General features: G+C 38.4%; 1 protein-coding gene across 2 annotated transcripts in view; it reads left to right on the forward strand.

Moving 5' to 3' along the window:
• Positions 1 to 17669, forward strand: part of PARG (poly(ADP-ribose) glycohydrolase) — a 58247-nt gene extending 40578 nt beyond the window's left edge. For both annotated transcript variants that reach the window (XM_017746342.1, XM_008642797.2), the window contains exons 12-17: positions 1211 to 1358; positions 6387 to 6465; positions 7278 to 7386; positions 10216 to 10321; positions 13513 to 13641; positions 14260 to 17669. In XM_017746342.1, coding sequence (XP_017601831.1) covers positions 1211 to 1358; positions 6387 to 6465; positions 7278 to 7386; positions 10216 to 10321; positions 13513 to 13641; positions 14260 to 14432 — 744 coding nt within the window. In that variant the 3' untranslated portion in view covers positions 14433 to 17669. The remainder of the gene's footprint in view (positions 1 to 1210; positions 1359 to 6386; positions 6466 to 7277; positions 7387 to 10215; positions 10322 to 13512; positions 13642 to 14259) is intronic.
• The last annotated feature ends 339 nt before the right edge of the window (positions 17670 to 18008 follow it).

Consider the following 18008-nt stretch of genomic DNA (forward strand, 5'->3'; position numbering starts at 1 on the left):
CCTGCTGACTGGCTGCTGGCCATCAGACAGAGGCAAGGTGGTGAGTCAGGATGCCAAGGACAGTGAGAGATGTCTGGTGGACATGTGGGCAGCAGCAGAGCACAGGACTGGGCATGGGCCCACAGGGAATATGTCTCAGGTGAGGACCAGGACAGGGGTGGGTGTTAGTATGGGACAAGGATGGGGCCTGAGGGGAGGCTACTCAGTACAGTTACAGTGCTTTGGGGCTCTGGCACACTGAACATTTGAGTGGTTTTCATATAACTTTTTTGATCATAGTCAAGTTTAGCAAATCTCAAACAACTGAAATGTGTTGGTATTTCCAGGATAGACTAAAGGAACACATGCTGCTGTAGTGGCTGGCTCTTGGTGTGCTTTGGACTCTGCCTCCTGGGTCAGTTTGTAATCTACACAGGTGTTCATGTCACCCCAGCAACTTCTGTCCCCCTCCTGTACCTCTGCTCTCATCAGCTATCTAAGTAAAAACCAGTAAGAAGCTAATAGCATTTGAAACATTAAGTAACTTTTTAAAATCACAAATTTATATGGGCAGTTAATTTGAGTGAATAGTAATTACTTTATTGAATAAACACACTCCTTTTAAAACTGTTGTCTGTATGAAAATGTAATTTGCAAAATATGTACCATTGCAGCAAAAATAGTCCAGAGCTTCTCTATTTCAAGCAGAAACCTTTAGAGTCAAAATTATTTGCCTTGTTCAAGTGCATTTCAAGGAGAATTCATAAGAGGATTTTTTTGGGTATAGAACTATTACAGGGGCAGTGCTAATCTAAAGATGCTTCAGTGTAGAAAGTTGGGGCAGAGTGCTTTTTAAAGGACAAACTCATGATTTTTCAATGTCCCTAAAAACAAGGCTGTTTTCATCTTTCACATTTACTGAAATGTGTTTTATTCTGAAACGTACCTCTTCAAGGGAAACCCACAAAACTTGGATTTGGAGCATTTGAGATGCAAAATTTTTTTTGCTGTGTAATGTCTCATTTGTCTTCAGTTTTCTGAGAAGTTGAATGGAAAAAATAAGGAAAGCATAATCATGTTAATCAGTCCCTCTGCTTGTAGTTTTAAGTGATAGCAATAGATTTCAACAGAATAACTGAAATTTGTACATGATTTTATTTACCTTGGTAAATGAAAGGTTGTTTTTTTTTTTCTTATGCTATCATAATCCTCCTGAATGTATTTTTGGTAGGTTGATTTTGCAAACCGTTTTGTTGGAGGTGGTGTGACCGGGGCAGGACTAGTACAAGAAGAAATTCGGTTTTTAATCAATCCAGAACTGATTGTATCAAGGCTCATCACTGAAGTCTTGGATCACAATGAATGTCTTATCATCACAGGTTAGTCTTTGCAGAAAATGTTTCACATTGAATTCTGGTTTTATATATATAAAATACTTTTCAAGTTGAAGTTTAGTATGTTTAAATGCTGTAAGGATAAAAAAAAAGTAGAAAACCAAAAAGTTGATACTCATTTGACAAAGAGCCTCCTACTTCATCCCACCTCTTAACACCACAGGGTCACTGTTCCATAGATGGTTTGTGAAAGGAGGAAAAAAAAAAGTGACAGCAAGCAGAAGAACTTCTTTTTTCCTCTGTAAATGTGTTTGAGGATTTGGTGTCTTAGCTAAAGAATGCTGATGGGCAGTATAGGTAACAGCCACAATTTCCAGCTATTAGCTGATACTGCTTCTCTTATGTTGAAGGATGTGGGGTTTTTGTTCCTCTCTGGAATTTGTAACATTTGATGTGATCAGTGGGATTGAACACTCCTAAGAAGAGGAACTACCTTCTGATTACCTAAAAGGGGAGGAAATGGAAGAGTAGAAAATCTGCATCCATTAGAAAAAGGTAGAAAGCTAGAAACTGTCTCTGAAGGACTTTGATCTTTTAAGTTCCACATATGTGTTTGTGTTACTTGTAAGTTAGTTATGGGCTCCTAATTACATCAAAAACTACCTACTTCTCCAGTGTGTTGCTGAGGGGTTGTGGACGGAGACGTCCTGCCTGTCTGGAGCTTAGCTGAAAAAGTTTTTTCTTTTGCTTTGCACTGTGTCATAGAGCTTGGAATGTGTTATTATCCACTGGATTAAAACAGTTAGCATCAAAAGACCAGATGTGACTGTTAAGAACTGGAGCAGCCCAGGTGATGCTGTCTCAGTTCTATACATGAGTGAGCATTTTTCACGACTGAAGAAATAAAATGATGCTGTAATGCTACTTTATTTACACTAAAGAGCAGCTATAAAGAAAAAATATATGATCAGAGACATCCTCTGGGTAAATATTATAGAAGACTATGTTTTTATTTTTCAGTCTGCTACAGTAAAAATGTTGGGTTTAGTTACCTGAGCTGTCTCAAAAGTCAAGAGTTTCTGTAGGTATTAGAACACATTTCTTGGAAAAATCCATCAATAGCACTTCTTTCTCTCACATGCATACACAGTAGAAATTTGAGCTTAAATCTTGCAGGCCTTACTCTGTCCTGAGTTATTGCTTGTACTGGGCAGAGCATCTTTTGTTTTCAGTCTTACGCTTGGTAATCTTTTTAAGACAGTGTTTTATTTTGTTTTGCCATCCTGCCAGAATTAATGCCTTTATCTGTGAAAAGTTTTTGATAAATTGGCTTTTGTGATTACATTTTAAAAAAAATGAGTCAACAAAAAACTTCTTGGCCATCAGAGACTTCTGTTCTGTATTTTGGATATGATACCATATTAACCTATTTTAAACACTGTCCTCTGGGAGAGATTTCTTTGGGAAGGATAAAAACAGAGCACAGCTATCAGTCTGGGTAATAACTGATTGGGGGAAAACACTAAATCAGTGTTTTGAAAGACCTCCTTGCATTTCCCTGCAAACAAAAATGTTTATTTGGTATGGACAAGTAAAGGTGAGAATGTTTTTTCACTGCAGCAACATTTTAGTTTTCTTGAGTACTTCAGTGTTTTGCAATTAGTGTTTGGGATGTGGAGTTCTTCTCTAATGGAAATATTCATTCCATCATTTTTATTTAATCTCTGGAGCTTTTCCACCTTGGTTCTTAGCCAAGTCTCCTCTGTGTCATGATCCTCTTGATAAATTACATTCTTTGTGATGCATCTTGACTCGGCAGCCTAATGGGTATAACTGTGTAGCTTAAATTTGCAGAGAAGTCCAACAAATTGGGAGATAAATTAAATTTGTTGTGATTTCACAGTATCTGGTTAAGATCACTGCTGTAATGACTATGGAACTGGTCATGCAAACAGTCGAGTTCTTCAACACAGACATCTACCTACAGAAATGTCAGCAGCAACACCAGAGATTCCCACAGCTGCATTTCTGGTAGAGCTGTGAATAAGGTGTGAGTGCTTTTCATTCAGATTTTTTTTTTTTCCTTTCTTTCTTCCCCCTGTTGGAACTCACACATCCTTGGGCAGCATTAAGAGCTGATGAAGCTGTGTTCCATGTTTCCTTTAAATCTACAGATCTATTGATGGCCAGTTGGGACCACATCCTAGCAGGGCAGTTTTGGAGACTTCTGACCGCACTACTGAGGCAGCAAATCAGATGAGATGGGTTGAGATAATTGGTTTGGCTGAAGATTTACTCAGAGGGGAAAATTGGTTTTCAGCTGGATTTAGCAGTCTGACTGTTCCAGTGCTGGGAGAGCCAAAGACTAATGGTGGTGCAAGATAAGGATTGGAAGAACTGATTGACAGGGGAAGAAGGACATTCCTCTCACTTATGGCACTAAAAGTGCCTTTCTGTTGGTGACTACAAAACTTTACTCTTGCAATTTTCACATCTACTTTTTATTTAGTGCTAGTGGTCCTGCCTCTTCAGGGATATAATTTCTAGCTCATTAAAAATACTAGAGGAACACTATGGTGGGATTTTTCCCAATCCCTGGAAATGTTATAATGCTGTTACAGATCATACGCAAATGTAAGGCTAGACTATGAAGTCTGAGAAAGGTATATTTATTTTTAGTAATAATTGCAAATCTTTGTAATTTGGTGAGGTCCCATAAACACCAACACTTGGAAATTTCACATTTTGTCTGACGATGTAACTTTTAGAAGTGTCACAAAGGATGGACTTTTGAATGGTACATGTATATACATTCTTTTGACTTTAGGTAGGCTTTTCTAGGTTTTGTAGCTTGTTTTTAGAGTTCTGGTGGAACTTTATTTGTGGTTTGCCTTTTTTTTACTTCCTTTTATTCATTTAATGAGAAGAAAAAAAATTCACCAGAAACACTCACATATCCAGCTTATCCCATACTGCTTTTGTTCTCCCAGCAACAGAAGTTTGTATCCCAGTAGTTCAGAGGCAAAAGTGTTGCTAGTCAAATAATCATTTTTGTCTGACAAATTTCCAGAGCTTCACTTATGAAAACTCATTGATTTTCATTAACTTCGTGTTTCTAGGACATGACTTTAGAGTCTGTGTGATTTCTTTGAGTTTCTCCATTATTGATTTTTTTTATAGATATATGTGTATATGTGTGTGTGTTTGCTTGTTTGTTTGTTTCCTGGTGCTTTTGTCATCAGACACTACACTTCCATAAAAATTAATGAAAACAATGAACCTTGAAAATGCCAGTTTAATACTTGGACTATAATTTAATCTATCCTGGTACAATATCTTGATGACCTAGAGTTTTCTTTCCCCATCTTAGACACCAAAGGAAATGCTTCCTTTTTGAAGCTGGAAGTTTTGCCTAGGTTGTCCTCTAAAGAGAGCTCTCAAAAGAGTCACGTACTTCCTTTGTCTATCTTTTCTTGCTCTGTGCTCAGACACTTTTACCAAGCATATGAAGAGAACTGAATTTTATTCATGTCAGGAAAAGTCTTAGTGAAGGTTGATAGCCTGCAATTCAATTAGAAGGCTGATTTCTGAATGTGGAAGCTGCTTGTGGTTGTCCTTTGTTTGAGGGCATGGATGTATGTGAATACATAGGCGTATTCTGTCATCCACATTTTTCAGATGATTTTTTATCAGGAAGTGAACTCAGTGAGGAATCTCTTACCATCCCACTCATTTTGCATAGCAACTTTTCAAAATAGCCTTGAGTGAGATTTGTGTGCCCTCAGAATGATTAATCTTCTAGAGTAAATAAATAATGCGTGGGTAACAGGGCAGATGAGTTAAATGAGCATTGATAAGTCTTGTGAGTTAAAATTAATATGGGTAAGTGGGGAAAATATCTTGCAGTATATGCATCACTGTAAACAGTTTTTAACAGCTTGTTTCCTGTGCTTGAGACTATTGGAGGTAAACATTGAAATTTCCTTGTCAGTGAGGTTTAAAGTTAATAGCTTTGTTTTTGATTGTTCAACTGCATTTTTATTTAGGGATTGGAAAACTTACATTAAATGTAAACATTTATATTCTCAGGGTACTGCTGATCTGTGCAATAGTTAGGCAGTACTCATCTTACTAATCAGATATTTTGTGCTGTCAGCTTGCATTTCTTTAAAACCTCTTTTTTCCCATTCTATTTAGAGGCATAGCTGGTGTCACAAATTGGGGTTGCTTAACAGTTCTCTTCTTGCTCTTACTGTTTATGATTGTGCCAAACTACACCTGTATGAACCACCAAACAAGTCAGCTCAGCTGGTCAGAGCACAGTGCCAGTAACTCCAAGGGCATGGGTTCACTGGAGAGTTGGACTCCATGATCATTGTGGGTACCTTCCAACCTAGACTATTCTGTGGTTGCTTCTGAAACTCAGCTGTTGTGAGCTCAGAACACGGGGAAAAGGTGTGATTTTGTTGTGGCATTACTTCAGCAGTATTTCTCTGAAGCATTTGTGCAATGCCCAGTTTTTGAAGCAAGGTCCTGAATCTCTATAAAATGAGGTGAAAGGCAGCCTTTTAGAAGTTATGATCCTTGTTCTTGGTTAAGATGTGCTCTTTTTTGGTCTTGGGATACACTTTTGAAAAGGAATTGGTATAGCAGAGCATAGGAGCTAAAATCATTGGTGGCCTTAGGGAGCTGCTTTCTGACAGCCTTTAATACTTGCCAAAGTACCCTATTGGACCTTTCAAGAGCAGCCAAATATGTTCCATACTGTGGTTTTTTGGGTCTTGGTGCTTTTACAGAGGTAGTTTGTTGGTGCTGACCACTTCTCATGATACACTGGGCAGCATATGTAGATCTGCACTCGTAATGTTTTGTGCTGGGTGCTGCTCATCACCTGTGGGAAAGGAGCTTTGCAAGGAAATCTTGTATTCGTGGTGCAAATACAAATTCTCTGTTTCCCTTTGCTTCTGGGAGCTGCATGTTCATTTGGAGAAGCAGTGATTCCTATCAAAGATTTGCCAAGTGAAAAAAATATGTACATATTTTGTATGTAATCTGGAAAATTATTTGTTTCAGGTACTGAGCAGTACAGTGAGTACACAGGCTATGCAGAGACTTACCGGTGGGCAAGGAGCCATGAAGATAAGACCCCTAGGTAAAGTTCCACATAAGTATTTTAAGTTGAGGAATAAATAAATGTGAGAAATTTGAAAACTTGGTACTTCTGAGTATTTCCTAGCATTTGCCTTAATAGGATATTTGCTTGATGTTGCTCTCTTCAGTAGGGCCAACAAGCTAAGAAAGTTATATCATATTGGTAATGGCATACTAATGCTAATAAGTGGTACCTGCCCTTATGTCGGTTCTTAGACCAACATCTTTTACAGTTTAGAGATATATGTATTTAATGCACATTTTTGTTAAGATACTGATTTAACTGTGAATCGCAATGTCACAGGAAATCTTGACAGCGAGACCTCAGATGACACGGTGCAGCTGATGTGTGACAAAATAAGAATCAATACCATGAATCTGAGTAGAAATCTCTGAGATCTTGAATTTATTTCTCCAGCAATGTCACTAGAGTGCATACACAAAATTACTCATTTGGTATAGAAACATCCACAGTGTACTCTCATTTAAATGTTGGCAGAAGACAGAGAAACACTGACGTTGCAGTGTTCTTACATACTTGATAAATAGTACTGTGTTATTAGATTTGTTTCACGTTCATGCCCAAAGTCTAGCCAGAGTATTTCTAAATTTATGGGGAGGCCTGTCTCATTTCTGATTCTGCTTTCATTCCCAACCTACAAAGAAAAAGTGCTCCATTGTCTGTTACGAATTCACCTTTCCAGCTGCTTCTAACACAGAAGATCTGCAGGGAATTGCTCATTTTGAATTGGAGTTATATGGCTGATATTAAACAACTAATGTCATCTACTTTTCTCCCCCCTCCAATTTTAGGGATGAATGGCAACGACGCTACACCGAAATTGTTGCTATAGATGCATTTCACTTCAGACGTTTCCTTGATCAGTTTGGTCCAGAGAAAATTAGAAGAGAGCTCAACAAGGCCAGTAACTTCTTACAACAGCCTGCAGTCTAGTGTTTATAGAACCTTTTCAAATATTCTTATATTATTGTCCTCATCTAAGGAAGTTCTTGCTTAGTTGTGTCTTACATGAGAGGGTTTTGCTGTCCAATGTTAAAGCAAAAGATTGTCAAATATATTTCTTTGATGTGCTATTCAAAGGTGTATTTTATATAACTTTCAAAAATATAAATGAAACTTGGATATACATTTTGTTAACTTTTCCCTGTCCTGCCTCTAAACAACAGTCTGAGAGTTGGGGTTGTTCGTCAGGGAGAAGAGAAGGCTTCAGGGAGACCTTATTTTATCCATCCAGTACTTAAAGGGGTTTATAAAAGGAAGTGAGAGGGACTTTTAATATGGGCAGATAGTGACAGTACAAGGGGCAGTGGTTTTAAACTGACAGAGGACAGGTTTAAATTAGGTATTAGGAAGAAATTCCTTACTATGAGGGTGGTGAGGCACTGGAACAGGTTGCCAAGGGAAGCTGTGGATGCCCCATCCCTGGTAGTGTTCAGTCCCAGGTTGGATGGGGCCCTGAGCACCCTGATCTAGGGAATGGCATCCCAGCCCATGGCAGGCAGGTTGGAATGAGGTGATCTTTAAAAGGTCCATTCCAACTCAAGCTATTCTATGATTCTAAATTGCAAGTGTAACTTCTTTCCCTGTGATTTGTGCTGTTGAATCCTACTCAGCTGTGCAGTCAAGGTGGAAAAGGAGGTGCCTCATGTTTTAAGATGGGGCAGTTCAAAAATAGGGTGCCCCTTGCTTTTCTTTCACCTTTCTTCTTTGCCCTTGGGGTATTGACTTATTTCCTGGGAGTTTACCTTTTCTGATATTGATGTCTTCTTGAGATCAGATCCAGCTGTTCATAAATCCTCTTTATTTTCACAGTAGCTGTAAGGGCTGTTGTAGCTGCTTATGTGTGTATACATGCCAGTTAGAGCTTACAGTCTTCAAGAAGACTGACAATGCAGGCCAGTTGTAATCCTTTAAACAAAACTTCTGAGCTGACATTCAAAACTAGCACACTTCCTACTAATAATTCTTTCACATTATTAATCATTATCATTATATATTCAAAGTTATCAGTCCTTGACCCTGCCCTAGGTCAGCTGTGTATGTACAAAACTGCACTTTGCAGTGACTGTGGTGCTTGATAATCTACACATCAAAGTTGCCAGGCTGAAGAGTTCTTTGAACAGGGGAAGCTGGAATTGTGGTGGACATAATTTTTTTTTTCTCTTCTCTTCTCTTCTCTTCTCTTCTCTTCTCTTCTCTTCTCTTCTCTTCTCTTCTCTTCTCTTCTCTTCTCTTCTCTTCTCTTCTCTTCCATCCCCAATTTGTGATACTGTCCTTAAATAAGATATTTGAGATGTTTCCCAGTCCTTGGTCTCTGCCCTGGATTATGTGCTGCATAATGTTTGGGAACATTGGGTTACTTTCCCAAGCTGTGGCAGGTGCTTTATCATCTGCATAGCCTGGGTTTTCCTGTCACTTGTTTTTCTTGTATTGCTGCTGCTCTTTTGTTGAAGCTAAAGCAGTCTTTTCCCAGCTTTTAAGGTTGTACTTTTTCAGGGACTAGTAACTGTCATCAGTGAGCTGTTTATGGTTATGAGACCTTAGCTTTACCCTGTGCCAGTGTTTTCAAGGCCTTTGCTGTTATCCCTTGCACAAATTTTATCTCCTAACTTGCTGTGTCTGGAATCAGTCTCCAGTTCACAAAGCAGATTCTCCTTAGTTAATAAGAAGGCTAATGGGCCAGAATTAGGGCCTTGCATGGCCAGCATAAGGCGTAGGTAGTGAGAGGTGTGTGGCCTGTGCTAGCAGTGGCAGTGCTGTTTTTACTGGGCAGTGGAGTACAAGAATGCTAATTCAGTTATACTATACTATATATAGTGGTATAGTATATACTATACTATACTATACTATAGTGTGCAAATTTTTGGGATCAAAACATGCTAATGAGTCTCCTTCATGTGATTCCACATTTACAGATGCAGTGGGCCTTTGCTTTAGCTTCGGTGTTGAACATATATGCTCAATGCTACTGTGGCCACAGCCTCCTGCTTTCTGCAGTACAGAAGGGTACAGAATATTATAGGATGTATTTTAAATAAATTCAAACATAGGAACACACTGCCCTAATTCTCAGCTGGAAAGGGAATGCATCCCCTCAAAATGATGTACAGTGCTGAAGGACTAATTTAAATTAGTTGTAAAACCTTAGCATCTTGACTAAAGTAACATTCATCAGCTTGTTTCTTCATGGTTGGTAACGAAATTAGCCCTAAAAAAGACAGTTAAGTACAGTTTGTAAACTTCGCTGATATCTTAGTACAAAATTCTAATTACCTACATCAGTGAATTTATGATCTGCCTACAATTTTCAGTTTATTGATTGGTTTGGATTTTTAAAATAAATTATGGTAGATCACTGCAACATTTATAAGGTTAGTTGGTTTGGCTGATGTTTTTTTATGAGGACTGATTGTTATTTAAAGAAAATTTTAAGTCTGAGTTCATTTTCTGTTCAGGCTATCCTGGAAAGTTTCCTGTAGCTGTGATGAAATGCCTGGGACTCAGCACCTGTATCTTAATTTTTAACTTGGGTCCAAATAGGGCAAAAATCTTCCTGCTTTAAATTTTTTTGTTATTGCTGTTAAATTGAAAGGAAGACTAATGGTGTATTGAAGTAGTTTGAATTTGATATTGCTAGAAGACAATATGATTTTTGTTATAATTTTATTTTTTGAAAGTATCACACCAGGTTGCCTCTCAAATCCATCTCTGACTCTTGTCTGCATGTAGGCCTACTGTGGCTTCTCTCGACCCAATGTTCCACCTCAACACCTCTCTGCAATAGCCACGGGAAACTGGGGATGTGGTGCCTTTGGAGGGGACTCCCGATTAAAAGGTAAATTGTAGCAATTAGTTAATGTTCCAATTAATCCAATAACTTATGTTTTGCTCCTTGGCCATATGTTTTTGTTCAAGTACATTTCTTGCTTTTGTTCTAATTACTACATTTTTCCAAGAAATGGCATTCTTTAGAATTGGTTCATTAAGTGCTGATCTTTAGGCCATGAGTAATGTGACCTTAAACAATAAAAAAGCATTCTACTCTATTCTTTGTGCTTTAGACTTTTATGCTCTTTTCAGTTTAAAGTATGAGGCAAGCACGTGATGATGAAATGCTGGATTTGGAAGGACTTGTAGCACTGAAACCTTCCAAAGCACAAATATGCAGCATTCATTCACAGAAGAACATGTTCATTGCAGTTGTCAGTCATATAAATCAGTTGACCTTTCTGGAGCAGTCTTTTTAGATTCTGCCTGAAATTCATATCTCTGCAAAGCTGTTTAAAGTACCTGGTAATTTGCAAGGCTTCACAAATTTGCTGGCAGTGCTTAATTTTGCTCCTTAATATATTGCTGTATGCTAGAGAGGTTTCCAGTCACTCAGACGTGCTGCTTTCTTTCCTGACTTGCCTGCTGTATCACTCACTTTCTCATGTTCTTTTATATTTAAGTATTTATAATGCAGCAGATATCACATGCTTACATTCATTTAAGACCTTTTCCATCAATTCAAGAACTGATGGATCCTGACATGTAAATTCATATCCTGGTTCATATAATTCTAAGTAGAAATTTACATTTTTTTTTGTTGTTTCCAAGCATTTGGAGAGTATTTAAAATTTGCTTTTCAGAACAGCTTTAGGTAGCTACAGTGAGACAGTCATCAGGCTACTAGCTTCATTAGTTTTCTCTCTTAATGTGCTTAATTCATAAAGCATCTATTTTTTTCTCAATGCTCACTGAGTTCCTGGCAGTTGTTTTTTGATTTCCATTAGATAAAATAGGCTGCCAAATGTGTATCTTATCAATATCAGGACTAGTATTTACTGTAGGATCTGAGCATAGTTGATTTATGTTAGGCAGGTTTAATAAATACTTTAATTTGCATAAGGTCTTGGATCTGAACTGTAATACCCCATGTATATTTTTTTAATGTAGAAGGGATGTCAGTACAGCCACTGCTTCAGGTGCAAGCCCAGAAGTTAAGTGGGATCACATCAGCTGGGTGCAAGGGGCAAGAAAGCTCAGATCCCTCCAGACCCAGTACCACAGGCTCTATTGCTCCTCCTGTGGTGCTTCTTTCTGTATCAGTAGCATGGAAATCTCCCATGGTATTGTGTCTCATTAATGTACAGAAGATTGTGAAGTTTCATAAGATATAGAGCAATTCAAAATAAATAATAGGATATTTTTATTATCTTGTAAAGTGAAACTGCATTGTTTGTTTGGAATGAATAATAAGATTCATTAGGTTCTGTTCCCCTATGCAAGCTAGTTAATTAGACTCTTTAAAAGCTGAACTACTGAAGCTTTACTAAATCCACAGCTGGTTCAGTAGTTTAATTAAAATATCATTCCCAGATTGAGATTAATTTCACACGTGAATCATGTAATTTATAATTTTGGCTATGGGTTTACAAGAGAGGGTTTTTTTGATTAAGGAATGCAGTGTTTTAATAGGTCTCTGTTTAAAATGTGAGAGATTCTTGATCTGAGCTCTGAACAGCTTTCTATTTAGCTTCCACTAGCAGGTGGTAATGCAGTATGTACACTGTTTTATTTAAAATTAATCTTTACAAAGACAATATTAATCACATTTTAATTAACTCTACTTACTGGGTAGAAAAAGGAAGAATTGGTATCAGAACTGCGCCAACAGGCTCTGAAGTAAGACAAGCTGCAGCAGATGAAATAGTTGCTGGGGTCCATTGTTTGGACTGTTGTAGCTCCCGTGAAATGAACCTGTGATTGATTTCACGCCTCTGTGGCACTCCAGCCTGGCAGTGCTGGCTGGTGAAAAAGCTGCACTCTTTTAAGTTTGGTGCTGCCTAAGGGGGTCCTGGTTTTTTTCTCCCCCTCATTGTTTCTCTTCCCCCTTCTTTGTTCTTGGCTCTGTGGTCTGGTGCCCTCCCTTGCCTCAGCTCTGGCTCATAGCAAAGCTTTCACTCTGCCAATTCAACTGCTGTTCTCACAGCAAACCATTAGCTTTTATTATTCATCTGTAACTTTTCTGCCAGTTTGGTGAATGGAATGGGCACAGTGATGTCTGATGAGCACCAGTGATGTCTGATGAGCACCAGAGAGCTGCAGAAAAGTGAGCAGCTACATGAGAAGTGGACCAGAGCTACTTTCCCCAGTTGCACTGGGTCATTAGCTTGGCTCAGCTGCACTGTTGATCAATACCCCAGATGATTTCTCAAGGTGAATCTTAAAAAAAACCGTTTCCAAGATAGGAAACATTTTTCTTTCTTTTGCTTATAGAGGAACAAAATCTGTCTATATTGTAATGGTAGCTGTTGGCAGAACTTGGGATGCAGCCTGGGCCAATGAGTTTGACAGAAAGCTGGAAGTTAAATAACATGAATTGGATTGCTGATATCACACCTCATAGGTCAGAATAAGCCAACGTATTCCATGCTGCATACTTCTATTGTAGGTATGATGGACACCTTAAATTATATAGGAAGAGGCTGCAGAACCATAGTTCTCCTCTTGGAGCTAAAAGCTGGGTCAGCTCCCACTCTGCGTAGCTTATCTAGTGAAAGGGTTGGCTCCATTCCTTCTAATAGGTGGCACAGAATGGAAATTGCCAAGTGCTCATGGATGAATTTTACCCCACTGTCTGTGGCTGTACAGGCAGCTCAAACCAGGATGGAAGGTGCTGCTCTGTTGCCTTATGCTGCCACAGGCATTTATTGGCTAATTAATGGCTGCATGCTGCTTGGGGGCAGACATGGAGAAAAATAAACCCCTCTCAGTTTTAAGCACAGTTTATCTGGAAGTAAGGGTGGATGTCAGTAACAGCTCTAGCAGAATGCTTCAACGCTCTTGGCCTGCAGTGCCCAGCGTTCTTTATTTAAAAAAGAATTTTGGAAGTAATACTTATCCACCTGTTGTTTGTACTGCCTTGCAGCACCCATGTGGAAATGGATGCTATGGTTGTTTGCTGTAAACTTATGCTGTGTTTTTTCCTTCAGCAAATTGTTCTATCCTGTGTTCATATGTAATCTTTTTTTGTTGTTTCAGCCTTAATTCAGATATTGGCAGCTGCTGAGGCTGGACGTGATATTGTTTATTTTACCTTTGGAGATGTGGAGCTGATGCGGGACATTTACAGCATCCATACTTTTCTCTGTGAGAAGGGTCAAACTATTGGTGAGCAAAAAAAAATCTTTGTGTGCAGAAAAGAGACATTACCATCTCTACAAGTAGAAATTTTCCAGTATGAATTCTTGTCACCACGTCCTGAACACAAGCAAATGGGTCTCGGTTTATGTGTGCCTGTTTTCAGAATGGGGAAGTCTGCTGATTTGGGATCAACTGCACAGTGCTAATCAGTTAGAAGACTTCTAGAATGCTTTTCTAATTCCTTGGGAGTTATGCTATAGAACTTGAAAAATACAGATACATGTGGTAGGTAGAAGATTTGCAAAAGCTTTTGATATAACTCAGTAATGCTTTGAAGAGGGAAGAGCTGCTTAGGCATTCTTGACATAAATTTGTCTTCTAGTGGTTCTGTCTTGATCCTGCAAGATGTGGTCTGATGTGTTTTCCAGCCTAATGTTGGGATAGCTTGTGCAACAAGTTGAGGGAGCCCATCCTATGTTCTGAACAACCTGCAGACATTCCCATTACACAGTCTGCCTCTGTCACTGCTCATTTAGAGATGTCCCTAGCCCTGTCTGTGCATTTCTAGCCTTCCTTTGCAATCATACATTGCTCATATGGCGTGTTCTTACATGGTGTTTAATGATCTGTTTTTGGTTTTTGAAGGGGACATTTATAGGCTATTGCTGAGATACTACAATGAACAATGCAGAAACTGTTCTACTTCAGGACCAGATGTCAAGCTGTACTCTTTCATATACAACACCATTGAGTCCTATGCAGATTCTACTGATGATGATGATGAAGACGAAGAAAAAGGGTTGTGTTTTGAAGATTAAAATAAACGTATTTGATCAGAGTAATGTTTATCTCCTCCCACTGGTATATTGTGTGAAATGCTGGACATAATGAATGATCTGGCTTAATTTATATTGACTGCATTGGTAGTTATGTATAACACCCAAACAAAAAATCCCACAAACACCTTTGAGAGATGAGATTTATTTGTTTGATGGTTTCATACATGAAAACCTTGTTCATGTGTGTACAGAAAAAATTTTTTTGGTAAGTCTGGTTTGTGTTATACCTTGTTAAGTAGAATATTTTGGTACACATGTATATTTCATTCAAGATTGCTGAAGATTTCCCTGTACTCCTTTACATTTATTTTTCAGAGCTCTTACGTAGATTTCTCATGGAGGCTTAGAGCTGGAGTACAGACAGCCATGTAACTCCTTGGATGATGTTAGAGAGAAGCATTTAGATGATTTTTCTTACTGAAAATTGTCATAATCCTTAAGACTGCCAAGGTACCATCAGTGTTCTTACCAAAGTTTTCATTCATTTAACTTAAAATGTCCTGGGTCTAATTTATTTTTTCAATAAATGGTTAAAATTGGAGAAGTTCTGTAGGAGCCAAGAATGCATTTCACAACTGCATGGTCTTTACTAAATTAGACATAAAAGTTAGCATAAAGAAGTAGAGAAAAAACAATGAGAGTGGGAAAATGAGAAATGTGACCAAAGCTGGAAGCAGAGGCAAAGATTTTCACATGAATACCATTTTGTTGGTGCTATCTGTTACCACATTGAACAAGGTCTTAGACACTATTGGAAATTTCTCCAGGTTCAGTGCTGCTGGCAATATTTGAGTTAAGGTCTGCTAGTTGTGTTTATATTGTCATATCAGTTCTCCCTTATCTCAGTATGCATATATGTGAGTATAAGATCCCCATGGGATATGTGAGTGAGGAAAAAAATCACGTATCAGTGGGAGGAAAGTCTGCAGGCTACGTAAGAACATGAGGTCTTGTTAGGAGTTTTTGCCTGTGTCATTTTAGACATGGGAATAACAGTGAAGAGTTGGCAAAACATCTATAAAACCCATGCTTTTACTATCTGTGAATACCAAATTAGTGTTGCTGTAGTACGTTAATAGTTTACACGAAACTGCAGATACATCTGTGATAAAACTTTTTCAGGTCTGTGTACAGGGCAAGTCCAGTGAGACTTTTGTCTATTAGTAGTTTAAGCTCACCCTAAGCTTCAGCCCAGAGTCTAAGTTTAACCTCTTCTGTGTTAGATTTTTTTTGTCTGTCATAGTTGCTGTTATGAGTTAGCAATACAAGTAAAAACTGCAGCAGGAAATGTAGTGACCTAAGTCTCTTAATCAATGAATCCTTTGAGTTATGTCAGATAAAACTTCTCCAAGCCTCAAACACACCATGGTAATTAAATGCTGGAAGCTGTTGGCAGTCTGGCTCAGAATAAATCACTCACTGCTTCAGCTGCTCTGGGGGAAGCAATAGGAAAAAGCTCAGGTTGTTTATAAACACCTTCAGGGTGCTGTATCTTTGCGTTAATTTTAAGTGGGCAGCTTGCAGGTGTGTTTTTTGGCAAGTGATGGACACAGAGGTTCTTCCTGTTTTTCCCACCAGCTGTAGTTTTCTCCACCCCATCATTATAGGGAAAAAATTTTGGCTAGAATTTCAAGCTTTTTTCTGTGTTTGCACCTTGTGTCCTTAGATTTAGCAGAAATCTTTTCTCCTGCTCCTGGTGTTTCAGTGTTGGCTCAGATTCTGGCAGTAGGAATAACTGTTTTATTAGCTCTGATTTGGGCATTTAGGTTCAAGTATGATCGTGCTTCTAGATGCATTGCCGATGATAGATGTACCCTGTGAATTACGACAAGTGCTGGAAAACTGGTGCTATCTGCCAAACCTTCTTCACCTTACTACTCAGGATCTCCTATAGAAGAGATGAACAGAATTTGTTCCTAAACAACTGGAAAAAAAGATAACAAAACGCCTTAGATGGCTAGACATGACCTCCCCTTTATTATATATAAATACTTCTTCATTAGTGCAATATTACTTGTCATTGTGAGAAGTGATTGGTCAGGTATGAAAAATGTACCAAAATATGATGGAATGAAATTCTACTTCAACTCTAGAAACAGAAAAATTTAACTTTGGAGAGATTATCTGATGATCATATTACAGGTATGCAGTTAAAAGAGTTCTTGCAGTGTCAAGTGCTTCCAGGATAATCCTAGTCTTTTTATGCAGTCTGTAGTGTCAGTGATACTGAGCATTTTCTAATATGGGGAAGAATGCCTTTGTTTGAGATCATTCATTAGGGTATGTCTACCTTACTTTTTTCTCTTGTGAATTATGCTTGTATGGACAGGAACAAAGGAAAAGAACTCCTTTTCCATTTCATGTGTTGTCTGAAAAAGAGTGATATATCCTGCTTTCTGTGGTGTGTTCCTGATCTTGTAAAGAGCAACATTGTAAGAATGCTTTGAATATGATTTTGATCACAAGCAGGCTGAAGATTATTTTTTTGTTATTGTTGGTTTGGGTTTTTTTAAAGCAAAGTAGCCCAGAATTAGCTAACAATCGTGTTACATTCCCATGATGTTCTAATTCAGTAAAGAGCTGAACTGCCCAGATTGCTGCATGTCAGCCCAATACGTGCTCCACATCTTTCTTTTTCTCCCCACCCGCCAGTCCCCATTTCCCAACTACCTGAAATGTTTCCTTTAGCTGGCCATGCCTTCGGTGCTCTGGGGGAAGTAGTGTGGAATGGAGATGCCAGTGGTCTCCTTGTGCAGCCTAGAAAGCTTCAGTTTCACTCTTCCAGAAACCTGGTGATGGAGTAATCTGGGTTTGGGATTTTTTATTATTTTAGGGATGTTTGCTATATGATTTCCAATAAAAATAAACTTCCTACCAAAACTTTTGTTTTATACTTTTTAGCAGCCAAATGGAATGCCTGATGTGAAACAACAACAGGCAGTCATGTCGATCGCAATGTTGCCTCATAGTCAAGTTTGATGTCTGAGCAGTTCAGTTGTTCTACAGCTCTTGCACCTAAATTGCTCAGTTTTGAGGTTTTCCTATCTGATGGGGAGTATCCAATACTGTATATATTAATTTATAAACTGTTGAAGTGTTTCTGACATTCTTCTAAACTTACAGTTTATGCACCGTTATATTGTATTGATTTTTCTGGATCTGTATGCTAATGTTTACATAATTTTGTAGGAATACAATTAAAAAGTTCTGACTGAAGCAATGTTGTGTAATTTGTCACATAATATACTTTCCAGGACAGAGGAATTCCAGCATGTCTGAATGCACAGGGCACAGTACTGCAGATAGTTCTAGCTGTAAATTGACACATAACACAGAGCTGAGAAATGTATTTTTCCTGTACAGTATTGTGGTGGTTGCTTCTGTCTGCCTAGCAATGTAAAAAGCAATTAACTGCTGTACATTGGAAGGGTGTGAGTGTGAGGTTTCATCTTTGTGTATTGGCCATATACAGATACTCTGATGTTCCCAAGCTTTTGGTAAGCAAGTAGATGTTGGATTATTCATTGAACTTTGTGAAGAAAATGTCACTAAATA

The sequence above is a fragment of the Corvus brachyrhynchos genome, unplaced genomic scaffold, assembly GCF_000691975.1.
Source record: "Corvus brachyrhynchos isolate BGI_N302 unplaced genomic scaffold, ASM69197v1 scaffold279, whole genome shotgun sequence".
Classification (NCBI taxonomy): Eukaryota; Metazoa; Chordata; class Aves; order Passeriformes; family Corvidae; genus Corvus; species Corvus brachyrhynchos.